Raw genomic sequence first — 14,605 nt, 5'->3', positions numbered from 1 at the left:
CTGAAGTGGCATGGAGAAAAGGGAACCCTCGTGCACTTTGAGGGGGAATGTAAATTGATATAGCCACTATGGAGAACAGTATGGAGAGTCCTTTAAAAACTAGAAATAAAACTACCCTATGACTCAGCAATCCCACTACTGGGCATACACACTGAGAAACCCATGCGTGAAAACATTCATGGACCGCACTGTTTATTGCAGCACTATTTACAATAGCTAGGACATGGGAGCAACCACCTCAACTTCCACTGACAGATCAACAGATACAGAAGTTGTGGTAGCTATATAAATGGACTATTACTCAACCATAAAAAGTCACAAATTTAAGTCAGTTGTAGCGAGGTGAATGCACCTAGAGTCAGTTACACGGAGTGAAGTAAGCCAGAAAGAGAGCAAAAAGGATTGCGTATTAACGCATTTATATGGAATCTAGAAAATGTCACTGATGAATCTATCTGCAGGGTAGGTATAGAGACACATGCAGAGAAAAGACGTGGACACAGCAAGGGATGGAGAGAGAGGGACAAACTGAGAGAGGCTGTGACGTATATGCACGGCCATGTGTACCAGAGATAGCTAGTGGGGAGATGCTCTGGAACAGAGGCAGCTCAGACAGCTGTCTGTGACAACCTAGAGGACTGAGATGGGGGTGGCGTGAGGGATGCTCATGGAGGGGGATATATGTATACGTATAGCTGCTTCATAGTGTTTGCTTCATAGTGTTGTACAACAGAAAATAACACACTATAAAGCAATTATCCTCCAATTAAAATTTTTCATAAATGCTCTACTGATTTAAAATGTAGAAAAAATCTGGACAAGGACACATAGCCAGTACAGAGTTATATACAACAATGCCAAATGAATAAGAACAATGAAAACCAAAAGATAACATAAGAATTTATCCTCGAATTAAAACTCTTAGGAAACACGCACAGGAAATATTCAAACATATAAAGAACTTCAGCTATCTCATATAAAATAGATCACCATAGCAAAATCAAGAGTCTGGCCTGGAAGTATCAACAATTACTTAGGTCACGAAATAGAAAATACACCATAAATAAAAGCAACCATACAAAAAACATACCTACAAAGAAACCTCAGAACAATGTATGCATTCCACATAGAAGCAACAAAAAGAACTTCCTGACAGCCTTAGGAAAAAGAAGTCTCAAACAGAATAGTATGTTATGTGTATTCCTGAGGAGCAGATATTGTAAGACAATCAATGTTCCCTAACTCCTGTACAGATCTACTCCAGTCAGACCAGCTCAGACCACAATCAAGCATGGGCTGCTGTTTCCTGTACCCAGAATAAACCATGAAAAACTTATAAAAGGAATAAAGACAACTATTAACAGGAGCAAAAACACAAAACTAAATAATTCCCAAGGCAAAGTAAGTCTCTAATGAACCTGACCATATGAGCGTCAAGGTGAAGGAGTACTCGGAGACTGACAACGGCTGTGCAGCCTACAAGGGAAGAAGACAACAGGATCAGCTGGAAAAGGCTTTAAAGTTCAGCTCTTGATTCTTCCACTGTGCCCTGGGGCCATGAATCGCTACAGCCTCACTGAAGGAATCTGAGGTAGCATCTCAGAGCTCCCGTGCCAAGACCATGTGGAAGAGAAGTTTGAGTTGGATGTGGCAGTATGGCCCAGAGGTCATGAAATAACCAGCACGAACTTTGCTACTGGATGACAACTGGCCCTTTTAAGTGATCACCTTAATAGACTATCACACAGGGACTAAAAGAGAAAATGTGGTACCACAAAAGTTGTACCAAAGGACAGAAATTCACCTCAGAACGTTCGAGCAATGCCCCTGCAGTCGACTAAGAGCCCACAGCAAGAACCATCAGGCTAAGGAGCCCCTTCACTTCTCTACTGGGATTGTGTGGGGCATGGTTGGGGACAGAGGTGGATTCATACCAGAAAGGGAAGGATTTCCAGGCCCTGCCAGCAGTCAATATGAAGATCCTGAGTGAGATGTGAGGGGTTCCACACCACAGAAGGCAGTCTCCCATCCTTCCCTCTCAGCTCATCTTACCTGCAGCAGCCATTTCCTGGAAGCCTCAGGCAGAAGTGTCCAGAGGAGATGTACGTGCACTTCTCACCAGGAGTCTCGGGACGTGATGTCTTCGATGTGAGGCCTTGGCCTCAGGTCAGCAGATGGCACGTAGCCCACCACCTACAGGGGACAAGGGAAGACACGGAGATTGGACGGAGCATCACTCAGCCCAGAAGACGGGGCCCGAAAGTGCCCTCACTGTCATTCTCAGGAGCTCCAGGAAGCCAGTTCGGCCAGGCCAGAAACAATTCCTGCTGGGGTGCTGACGGAAGCTAGAGCCTGAGAGGGAGGCCCGTAGACTCCGCTCCGTACAGGGAAGGTCTCAGGATCTGCTGTGATTCAAGGAAAGGTGCACACGCCAATCCTCCGGGAAGCTCCCCCGGAACCCCGCCCACCCTGGCCCCGCCTCTGCTGTCCGCCTGGAACACAGAAGCACATGACAGGAAGTGACGACCACGCACACACGCTGCGGCTGCGAAGCCATCTTGGAGAGCTGCTGTCGTCTTAGAGAACTGCTGTGTAGGGTGCCCAGTCGGAGGACTCCCAGGTCTCATAAGGTGACCAAGTGTGAGGTGACGTGAGTTACAAGTGCGGAGACACACGTCCGGCACGACCAAGCCTTTCCCTCTGAAAAGGGGGGGGCCGGACAACCCCCGGCCACCCTGCCCCTGTTGTCCCCTTGAAGATTCGGGCCTGCATCTTAGCCCCAAGTCCAGCCATATCACCCAGGTGGTCTCCGAGAGGAAGGCCTCAGTCCGGGGCTGGTGGACTCCACTTCTGCTTAGTACAGGGAAAGCCCCGAGCCCTGTAGCTAAAAGGAGCGACCCTCGGGGGGGGGGGGGGAGGGACTGAGGGTCTCACACCCCAGAACAGCGGCCTTGTGAAAGCCCCACCCCCCGCGACTTGGCCTCGAGGCATGCGGGTAGGATCCGGGCAGCTCTAACGGCTGCGGAGCACCCTCATTGCTATCTCGGATGTGGGACAGTGAGTAAGGAGGGGACCTCGGTCCGAGGGGTTGGTAGCTGGTCAGTACAGGGAGGATGTCAGGGCTCAGGAGGAGCCAGGGTGAGGACCATCCTCCCCGACACATGGGCCAATCAGGACCCTCCCCTGTGGTCAGCGCTTCCTCCTGGCCAAACACGGGGAAGGGAGGCTACGGTCTGAGTGGGGAGGTTAGAGCTTGCCTACAGAAGGGCGGGTCCTGGGACCCTTTGGTGGGAGTCTGAGCGCCTCCTCCTCTCCTTCTCCAGAGTCACAGGGAAGGTGGCAGCATCAGCTTCAGAGCAGAAGAGGGATGGGGCGGGTGCTAGGGGGTCATTCCACGGTTTTCATCCTAACTCTGAATGTGAACTGAAAGGACATGCCTCCCCTGCCAGCCCCCACAGGCCCCCGTCTAACGCCCAGGCAGGGCTGTCTGGCTGCGCCCCAGGGCTCACTCTCACTTCCTCCTCAGGGGTCTCAGGGGACAGGCTGACGAGGAGAACAGGAGACTTGTGGGTCCTAGAGCAGTGGCCTTGGGAAGCGGACTTGGTTTAAGCCGGGGACGACTCTCCCTGGTGAAGGTGCTCACAACATTTCTTTGTCCTTCCTCAAGGCGCCCTCGTTGCCTGCCTTCCTAACTGCACGCCCGCGTGCGGTCCTTGACCTGTGTCATCATGCCTCGGAAGCACAAAAACAAGCATCATGCCCACGGGAAACGTCACCAGGTCCGGGGGGATACTCAGGAGGCCCAGGCCAGTGCTGCTGCAGCCCCAGGAGAGGAGTGCCCCTCCTCCCCCTCTTCTGTCCCTCAGGGTTCTCCCCCGAGCTCCTCTGCTGCTGGCAATCGCCAGGAGCTTGAGGGAGCCATGGCCCCTAGCTCTCCTGATGCAGAGGCTTCCTGTGCAGGATCTGATCAAGGTGCCCAGGGCCCCGAGGAGGAAAGAGCAGATGCCACCCGAGCAGCCCTGCTTGCTCGGAGCATTCGCAAAGATCCTCTCATGCGGAAGGCCAGCACAGTGATGGATTTCCTGCTGGAGAGGTACACCAAGAAGGAGCCCATCACAAAGAATGCCATTCTGAATGTCATCGGAAGGAAATACAAGCAGCACTTCCCAGAGATCCTGAGCAGAGCCTCTGAGCGTGTGGAGCTGGTGTTTGGCCTGGAGCTGAAGGAAGTCGACTGCACCAGGAACATCTACGCCCTCGTCAACAAGTTCACTCTCGGGGTTGAGGAAGGTTCAAGTGATGAGGAGGAGCTGCCCAAGTCTGGTCTCCTCATGGCGCTCCTGGGCATCATCTTTATGAAGGGTAACCGCGCCACCGAGGAGGACATCTGGGATTTCCTCAATGTGTTGGGGATCTATGCTGGGAGGAAGCACTCCATCTTTGGGGAGCCCAGAAAGCTCATCACCAAAGATCTGGTGCAGAAGGGGTACCTCAACTACCGCCAGGTGCCCAATAGCGATCCTCCGCTCTACGAGTTCCTGTGGGGCCCAAGATCTTATGCTGAGACCAATAAGATGAAGGTGTTGGAAGTTCTGGCCAAGATCCAGGATACGGTCCCGAGTTCCTTCCCAGACCTCTATGACGAGGCTCTGAGAGATCAGGCGGTTAGAGCAGGGCTGAGAGGCATTCCCATTTCTCCAGCCATGGCTGAAGCCAGTGCCCCTTCCACGGCCAAGTCCTACAGCTCCTCCCACATCTAGGGAGGGGTCAGGGCATTTTGTTCCCTTTGAGTTGGAAGAGAATAGTCCACCTCCAAAATAGCGCAGGGTAGTAGGGGTGGGGGGAACAAAACCCATATGTTCTTCACAGTTTTAAGTAGTATGGGAGTTCAGGTGCAGTTTTAACAAAATATGCATGTTTTCCTTTTATCCATATGAATACTATCTAGTCAAAAATAGATGATTTCAGTAGGTAGGTAGAGGTGTTTTATAATTTTAAATGTTACTGCTCTTCATAAGGTTTATTTTGCTTCAGAATCTAGGTTTATTAATGTCATCGAGTCATGTTTACTGCTATTAGGTTTATGACTAGGAGTTCGTCATTTGTAAACAAGCTGAAAAGACTTCAGTATTTTCCTTATGGTCCAGAATGAGGTAATATAGCATTGGAATAGGATTTTACTTGGAAATGTGTAAGAATCCTAGAGATAAATATTTGGGATCAGAAAGCATTCAGAGTAAATGCGGGTTTCTTCTTCATTTGTCTTATCTGTCCTCTTTCCTTATAAAAGCTAATAACATGGATTTAGATTTGTGTAACTTATTCAAACTGTATGACACTTAAATCATAATAAAATAGAGTCTTTGCTCATTATTTCTGTTTTCTGCCAAATGACCATCTTCTGTTTAGAAGGCTTTCTTATAGTCCTGGGTTGGTAAGAAAATGGAGACCAAGCCACTGCCCTTGGAATTTTGAGTCTAGCAGCAGATAACACATACGGAAGGTGGTGAGCTAACTCTAAGGAATAAACAAATCATAAATTTAAATGGGGGAGGTGTGGAAGAGGAGGTTCCAGATGAGAGCAAGCACGTCTAAGTTACCTGATTAAGGCAGCATTGGGTCTTGGGAAACGTCTAGTTCCTCGGTGGGAGGTCATTTTCAGTCCAGATGCATGATGGGCTAGATGAAGCTGTGGGAGTGATGCCAGAACTCATATCATGGTTCTCAGATGTGAGGCGTAAACCTGGAATATATCTAAACCATATATTGCTACTGCTAAGTCACCTCAGTTGTGTCTGATTCTGTGCAACCCCATAGATGGCAGCCCACCAGGTTCCCCCGTCCCTGGAATTCTCCAGGCAAGAACCCGAGTGGGTTGGCATTTCCTTCTCCAGTGCATGAAAGTGAAAAGGGAAAGTGAAGTCACTTAGTCGTGTCTGACCCTCAGCGTCCCCATGGACTGCAGCCTACCAGGCTCCTCCATCCATGGGATTTTCCAGGGAAGAGTACTGGAGTGGGATGCCATTTATTTACCATTATTTGGGGATATCTGAAAACCATAGGGAATCTCAACATAGGGAATGGAAGGGGCCCTGTGCACTTGAGCCAGGGCAAGTGAACACTCACACTATGTGTTTTCATCAAAAGCTGTCCAGAGTGTTTCTGAGAAATAAGGGTGATACCCATTGAAGTGAGATGCCACGATGTCCCTGGACTGACTGTCTTTTTCTGGGATGGAAGCACCAGAACTTGCTCTGTAAAGGGGCAGTTTAAATAGGTTATGTTTAGTGTAACTTGGCAAACTAAGGGTGGGCTCAATTTTTACTGTCAGTGGTATTAAATTAGGGGTGGTTTGGGAAAAAAAAACACACACCTGAGAGAGAAGTTGCTGGTCCTTGAGACAGATGAACTTGTACTTGCATCCATGTGGAGAAGATAACCCCAAACACATTAAAATGTGCTCAAATAGGGAAAATACTGCTTGGTTTTACTTGCTTGGAAGCATCAGTGCTGATATGGATTTGATTATTGTTTGGAGTTGCATATTCTCTAATATAGGCTGGAAAGAAAATTATGTGATGGAAGTTTGTGATCATTCGGGGTCAAAATCACCTTCGTAATAACTGCCATTCATTCAACGTGCCAAAGCTTCCCTCATACTGTGCCAGGTGATTTACATACATCACACATGTCTGTGGTCCTACACTATAGACTTTTTTTTTAATTTTTATTTTCACTTTATTTTACTTTACAATACTGTATTGGTTTTGTCATACATTGACATGAATCCACCACAGGTGTACATGCGTTCCCAAACATGAACCCGGATAAGAAAGCTGTGGTACATATACACAATGGAGTATTACTCAGGCGTTAAAAAGAATACATTTGAATCCGTTCTGATGAGATGGATGAAACTAGACTTTTTCAAACAGAATTTGCAGATAAAGAAGCTGGAATAAAGAAGCTCAAATTCAAAGCTCATAAATGATAGGAGCTGGACTGAACCCCAGCACTGAATTCCTCCAGAGCCCACACTGTGCCACTCCTCCAGGATGAGGCCAACCTTGGGTCACTTTGCTTTCTGAACATTAGTCCAAAAGGTATTTCACATGTTAAATAGCAGAATTTCATACCCCAAACACCGTTTTGGAATAAAAAGCTCCAGAAATAAGTAAAAAAAAAACATGAAAATAAAAGTGAAGTATGAATAAAGATGGAGACATCATTCAGTGACAATTTATCTACAAAGGAAATGTCAGTAAACCACAAAAGATCAGGGATGCACAAAATCATTTAATTCAGCCCCTTCCTTTCAGAGAGTAAATCTGTTAGAGTGAAGGTTCTACAAGAGGCTGTGTCTGGTCAGTGAAGAGAAGGAAGAGATCACCGTGTTTTCTCTGATAGCACACCACCTATGCTGGGGCCCCCTCCCGGACGGCAGCTTCCCCATCACTCCTGGGTCTCAACCCATTGTCTGTGAGATTTGGTGCAGGCAGACTAAGACTTTTCAAAGATGTGGCATTTTCCAAGAAGTCTTTCATAGAAGAGACAGGAGTCAAGGTAAAGACAGATGAATGAGGAACTGAAGTCACAGAGAGACTGGCCTGTGTCTGCTCTCAGAAGGCCAAGACAGGGCTGCCAGGCTGCACATTCCCTCACTTTTCTTCAGGGCTTGCAAGGACATGGTCTTTGCTCTACATGGGTCACCTCAGGCTGAAAGAAAGTGGAAATCCAGAGTCCCCCAGGAGTCAAGGTGAGGCACCTGAGTCAGGTCATACCCCTACACTGAACACAGAGGGCCCCAAGAAGCCTGAATCCTGATGTCATCCCTAAAGGCACAGGTAGGAGCAGACTCGTGTGGCATTCCCAGACTTTCCCTCTCTGGCACCACAGGGAGGGAGGAGCTTAGTCTGAGGAGAGCTCCCTTACATAAACGAAGGAGCCCCACACCCTGCCAGGAGTCAAGCTTTGGACGTATGAAACCCCCTGACCTCAGAACGCTGAGGAAACCACACAGAACCCTGCCCTTCCTGGCATCCCTTGGATACCTGCTCATTGTTGACATGACATGCCCATTTCCTTCTATGATGTCACAAGTGGGACTGGGACATCGTCCCAGGGGTATAGCCTAGGGCCAGCAGTGGGATTATTTCCAGGTTTTCCAGAAACAAACTGAATACCCTGAAGACGAAGGGAACCACACACCCCATAACCGTATGATTCATCTCATCCTCTGCGTCTCAGAAGACCACGGACGGGTATGGACGGATGAGGAGAACCTTACTTTCTCCTAGGGGTCTCACGGAGATGCTTGCCCTACTATAAGAAAAGTATAGTAGTAGAAGGGGTGGACCTAAGGGGAAGGGAGAGTAGAATTTCAGGCCACAACAGAGGTCAAAGCAAGGACTGAGGGATCATCTACCAATAAAAAGAAGTGATAATGAATCCAGCCCTGTTCCTTATAGCCCTTGAAGAACCAGGACAGAGCTATCAAGCTGAAGTTCCACCAACATTTATTTGTATCAGGTGTGTCAGAGGTGAAACCCTTAGTACGAAGGTGCAGACACCATTCCAAGAAAGGGGTGGGGACACCAGGCCCTATGGGGAATCAAAGGAAGCACTCTTAATTCGTGTTGAGGACTTCAGTGGCAGGGACGAAAACTTCTCAGTGTGCACTCAGTACTGCGTGATAACTAGTGACTGAGGTGATGTGGTGAGGACCTCTTCACTTCTCAGAAATCCCAGGGAGCTTTGTGATGCCAACTACAGAACAGCAGAGGGAATAGGTCCTATGACTGGCCACTAGTTGGGTTGGTGGTCTTGAATGTGAAATAACAGATGCCTCTGTGTAGGAGACTACCAGCCCCTTCTGTCACCCCAGCATGCCTGAGGCAGGGGTAGCAGGATGCAGCCTAAAGATCACTCTAATTTCCTTCAATATGTTTCCCAAAGGACAGGCTGATTAAGGGAATAGGAACCCTGAGGGTTTTCAGAACAGTGCCCTCAAGAAAACCACAAATGTAGCCTTCCTGATAACCAAGGTGGTATTCCCCTGCTGCGGCCGCACACTCAACCTTCGTCATCCTGTGGGCCCTTATCACCTGCCCTCCTACTCACACTTCTAATCATTGTCCCCCAGAGCAGTCATCATGCCTCGGGGTCAGACTCATAAGCTCTGCATCCGTGAGAAACGCCACCAGGCCCGATATGAGCCCCAGAGTCACAAGGGAGTTCAGCCCACTGCAGTAATGGAAGAGGTTCCCTCTACCTCTTCTCTTCTAGAAGATAAGTCACAGAGCTCATCAGCTACTGGGTCAAATGGCACTTCCCAGGGGTCTTTGGAAGCCCCATCTACTACCAGCACTTTTTCCACAACTGCTGACCCAACATCTGATGAAGAAGATACCAGTCAAGATGAGGAAGATTCACGTTCCTCATCTTCTACCGAAAACACCTACTGTGATACTCTGAACAGCATGACAAGTTTGTTGGAGCAGTTCCTTCTGCATAAGTATAAAATGAAGCAGCCCATCATGAAGGAAGACATGCTGAAGATTATCCACCCAAGATATCATCACCGATTTGCCGAGATTCTCAAGAGAGCCTCTGAACACATCGAGGCTGTCTTTGCAGTTGACTTGAAGGAAGTTGACTCAACCATCCACTCCTATGACCTCCTCAGCAAACTGAACCTGCCCAACAATGGGAGGGTGTGGGATGGTAGGGGCTTACCTAAGACTGGTCTCTTGATGACAGTTCTGGGCGTGATCTTCGTGAAGGGTGACTGTGCCACTGAGGAAGACATCTGGAAATTCTTGAATATGATGTGAGTATATGCTGGGAGAAAACACTTCATCTACGGAGAGCCCAGGAAGCTCATCACCAGAGACTTAGTGACGATGAAGTACCTGGAGTACCACCAGGTTGCCCACAGCGATCCTCCACGTTACGAGTTCCTGTGGGGCCCACGAGCCCATGTTGGGACCAGCAAAATGAAAGTCCTGGAGTTTTTGGCGAAAGTCAATGATACGGTCCCCAGTGCCCTCTCATCACAACATGAAGAAGCTTTGTGAGATGAGGAGGAGAGAGCTCGAGCCACAGTTCCAGCCAGGCCTGGCACCACTGTCCCTTCCAGGCATGATCCACTGCCACATCCAGCAGCTTCTCCCACCCCTACCGAAGACTAAGAGTTTTAAAAGATCATCCAGATAAGAAAATGTGACATCAAAATAGGGACTTTTGCCGAAATGGGAAGCAATCCCGCAATCAAACTGCTGGGACAATGGAATGAAAAAATAAAATGAAGAGTTTCAAAACATGATCAACCTTGATTGTTCTCCATCTTTTCGGTCTTCTGTTTTGTAAAACTAAATAATTTATACCTTGATATGCTTCGTGAAAAATGCAGGAGGTATTAAACCTTACCAAGTTAGACCTCTTACTGTCTTCATTTATTTTTTGAGCACCTGCTCTTTCAAAGGCTCTATGTTAGTTCTGGTGAGGCTAAGATCAAGACCTAGCCTATCCCCATACAACTTTAGAAAGAAGGAGCTGCAATCACATAACCAAGATCTTGAGATAGCCTTTAGGAATGACAGGAAAGTAAAAAGACTATCCAGGAAGAAATCGCTACCTGGGGTAACGTACGGATCTGTTAGGCTCTCCACAACAAAACCCCACAGAATGGGTGGCTGAAACAAAGGAAATTTTTGTTCTCAGAGTTCTAGAGGCTGCAAGTCCAAGATGAGGGCTGGTTTACCCTGAGGCCTCTCCCCTTGGCTGCCAGGTGGCTACCCTCTTCATTGGCGTTCCTTTTGAGTGCATATATCCCTGGTGCCTCCTTTTGTGTCTCAATTTCTTCCTACAGTCACACTGGGTTATGGCCCACACTAATGACTTCATTTTACCTCAACCATCTCTTTAAAGACCTTATTTCTAACTACAGTTGCATTCTGAAGTACTCTGAGTTATGACTTCAATATGCATTTGTAGAGGGGACACAATTTGGCCCCTAACAGACAGAAATCTAAGGTGCCTCTGCTCTTATCTCAATGCAGGAGATTCCAGTGCACAGACTGGTATTCTACGCACATCATCTCCAGGGATTTTCTGGGATTTAAGGGTGAACTCCCTTGAGGTATGTAGGGAAGGGAAATTACTCCCTTTACCCCTTTAGAATTCTTATGGTTAGACTACTAGTAAACTTGACACAAGACAGGGTAACAGGAGAAAAAGACAAATTGCAATTCATGTGCACAAGAAGTGTCATAGAAATGAGACCTAGAAGTGGGCAAAGCAGGCAGCGTCTTTATCTGATAGACAACAAAACAATTTGTGAGGAATTGACAGGACAAATCAACTTAAGTTTTAGGTACTCAACTAGTAAGGAATCTAAACAGAATCTGTACCCAGGGTAGTAAATTAAAGACTTAACAAGGTTTGTGTATACAGGCTTCTCTTCTTGAACTGCCTATTTCTGGTTGGAAGGGTTTCCCTCTGCCTCCAGATGCAGGCAGTACATCCTTCATATGAGATGTATTTCCTGCTCTCAGGGAGGCAGAAATCGGGGGGCGGCGGAATGTCCCTCCTCTGTTGGCTGTTTCTTAAGTAACTTGAATTCAAAATAATCAATACGCCACTGTGGTATATTTGGGGGCAGAGTGCCCTAAGCCTTGACAGGTCCCTCCTCTGAAACTTGCCTGCAAGTCTCACATGATAAAAGCTGATCTGCTCACTGTGGAGAGAGAGAATGGACTAGTGGAGTCCTCCATTTCATGGCAGCAGTTGCATAATTCTGAGAACAGGTCAGTTTATTTAAAGAGTGGTATTCCCAAAGCTAGGTCTAGGGTGCAAGCAGTATCAGATAGTTATTAGTAAGAGGCATTTCTATGGAAACAAAAGAGAAGCAGACGTTAATGATTGGAGCTGGTTATCAACCAGTTTCTGAGCCCAGGCGGTGGTCAGTCAAGAAGTTTTCTAGGTGTCGGGATCAAAGCAACTATTGCAGTTTGAAATGTCTCTATCACCATTAGCAGTATCTTTGGGTGATCAGGAGAAGGAAATGGCAACCCAGTCCAGTGTTCTTGCCTGAAGAATCCCAGGGATGGCAGAGCGTGGTGGGCTGCCGTCTATGGGGTCGCACAGAGTCGTGCGTGCACAACTGAAGCGACTTAGTAGCAGCAGCAGCAGCTGGGTGATCAGGTTGACTTTCTGAGTGGCTCGTACAGCAACAGGCATGAAGTCTATTTGAACATGAGCTGTTGTGACAGTTCCTCTGGTCTTTGCATCAAGTCATCTAGCTTCACGTTGCAGGACTTCAGGAAAATGTCCATGCTAGTTCTCAGTGATTCAAGCCAAAAGAATGGGAAAGTGAGCGGATCAAGTTGGCAGAGCTATATCGTTCGGAGCTCACTGTCTCCCCACAGATACATCAAAAGGATGGGGGAAATTGGGAATTTTAGTAAGAAAGTTGCAGCTAGATACGGGTGGACACTAGAAAAATTCAGGATCCGACCCAATTTGAAGGCAAATAATAAAACTTCAAGGACACGTAATACCACTAGAACCTAATATCCACACATGTGTAGTACACTTTCTATTGAACCATTTTTTTCTGTCTATCATCTTCCTCATTTCTACCGAAGACAGGATAACTAAGACCTAATTTGTTTGCAAAGTAAGTGTAAATTCAATAAACTTGGCCTGATTATTTATCTAAGTACAATAATAATAACGATTTGCCGTATGGGCACTTTTAAATCTGCTTTGCTGGAACAGTTCGTAAGGAGTCTCCAGAAGGAAATTTGAATAGCCTCTCAAGGCTAGGAAGCCACAGCAAGGATTTGTTGTCAAACCTAGAGATCTGGATGAATTCCTCTTTTCCTGAAGTCCTCAAAACATCCTAAGGTTCCTGTGCTTGCCAGAAGTGATCTTCCTTACTCACCTGGTAAGGCTGATGAGAATTCTGTCAGCAAGGCCCCAGGCTGTTTTGCCAACGGATTTTTATGGCTCCCTATGGTTAACCTTAGTTTCCTCAAGTTATCTGGTCATATCCAAGTCTACCTGTATCTGACAAATATGACATTCCAAACTCTTGGTAGTATAATCAATGTTTACACTTGTGTCCCACTATAAGAACAGATTCTTACTGAACTTTTGAAAAATAACTATTTTCCTAAGAAAACAAGAACACTGAGATTTTCTAATTTATGGAGTGATACGGTAGGCAGAGAAAAACTAATGTTTCAATTCTAATGACAAAGAAACAATTTATCAAATTGTTGTGTTAAAAATTTTCCTTATATTTGGAAAATGTAAGATTTTTAAGACAGTAATCTTTCAAAAAGATCAGGAAAATTATCATCATATTTGTAATTCATTAAGCCCCATGTTCCTAATTCTTATATTGCTAGAGTGCAGTTTTTGTATTGTTTCTGTCAATCCTCCCTGAAGTTTGTGGGTCATAGGGACAATGATAATTTCAAGAAGCCTGCAAGGTTTTGGTTAAAGCTTGTATAATTTGCCCAGGGAAATGTGTACCTGGATCACACCTAATAAACCAAGCAGAGAACACATTTTCTCACACGTTCTTTGCCACTGTAAGGGAATCAGCCTTGCAGCAAGGGAAGGCTTCAACTCATCCAGAAAATATAAGAATGACAAGAATATTTTGATGACTCATCTCTTCTGTTCATTCTCTTGGTCGTGTCTGACTCTTTGCAACTCCAAGGACTGCAGCATGCCAGGCTTCCCTGTCCATCACCAACACCCAGAGCTTACTCAAACTCATGTCCATTGAGTAGGTGATGCCATCCAGTCATTTCATCCTCTGTCGTCCCCTTCTCTTCCTGCCTTCAATCTTCCCCAGCATCAGGGTCTTTTCCAATGAGTCAGTTCTTCACACCAGGTCGCCAAAGTACTGGAGCTTGAGCTTCAGTATCAGTGCTTCCAACGAATATTCAGGACTGATATCCTTTAGAATTGACTGGTTAGATCTCCTTGCAGTCCAAGGGACTCTCTCGAATCTTGCCCAGGAGGAACAAGATGGCAAGAGGAGTTGGTGGACCTGGAATACATCTCTCTCCACGGATACATCAGGAATACACCTTCAGAACAGACGTGCATGCAGAATACCAGCTGAGAGTGGACAGGAGTACATGACCAGCAGAAAAGAATATATAGACCCATGCAAAACTCAAGGTCAAGCCCTGAGCCTTTAGAGTGGGTCCACTGGCTCCAAGATCCTAGACTACCAGAGAACTAACCCTAGGATATCAAATAGTGAGAACTGACACGAAGGAAACCACTGGAATACAAGACCCAGCATCACCAAACCACTGATAGCCCCTGTGCAGGACGCCTCATCTAAACCACAAAGAATAAAGACAACTACTAACAAAAGGAAGAGCACAAAAGAAATAATCCCTGAGGAACAATAAATCTCCACTGAACTTGACCCTATGAGTGCCCAGGTGGGGGAGTACTCTGAGGCTGACACAGGTGTGCAGGCCACAAAGGAAACAGACAACAGGATCAGCTGGAAAAGGCTTTAAACTGGAGCGGTTGATTCTTCCACTGGGCCATGGGACCATGAGCCTCTACT

General features: G+C 46.8%; 1 protein-coding gene and 1 pseudogene across 1 annotated transcript; both read left to right on the top strand.

Moving 5' to 3' along the window:
- Positions 1–3,728: 3,728 nt before the first annotated feature.
- Positions 3,729–4,760, top strand: LOC128069654 (melanoma-associated antigen B17-like). The gene has a single exon (XM_052662772.1). It carries the CDS (start codon positions 3,729–3,731, stop codon positions 4,758–4,760), a length of 1,032 nt encoding a protein of 343 aa, XP_052518732.1.
- A 4,392-nt stretch (positions 4,761–9,152) lies between these two features.
- LOC128069653 (melanoma-associated antigen B5-like) lies at positions 9,153–10,225 on the top strand (annotated as a pseudogene).
- The last annotated feature ends 4,380 nt before the right edge of the window (positions 10,226–14,605 follow it).

Source organism: Budorcas taxicolor, chromosome X (genome assembly GCF_023091745.1).
Source record: "Budorcas taxicolor isolate Tak-1 chromosome X, Takin1.1, whole genome shotgun sequence".
NCBI lineage: Eukaryota > Metazoa > Chordata > Mammalia > Artiodactyla > Bovidae > Budorcas > Budorcas taxicolor.
Note: the sequence above shows the minus strand (reverse complement) of the source record. Positions and strands in the feature narration are given on the sequence as shown.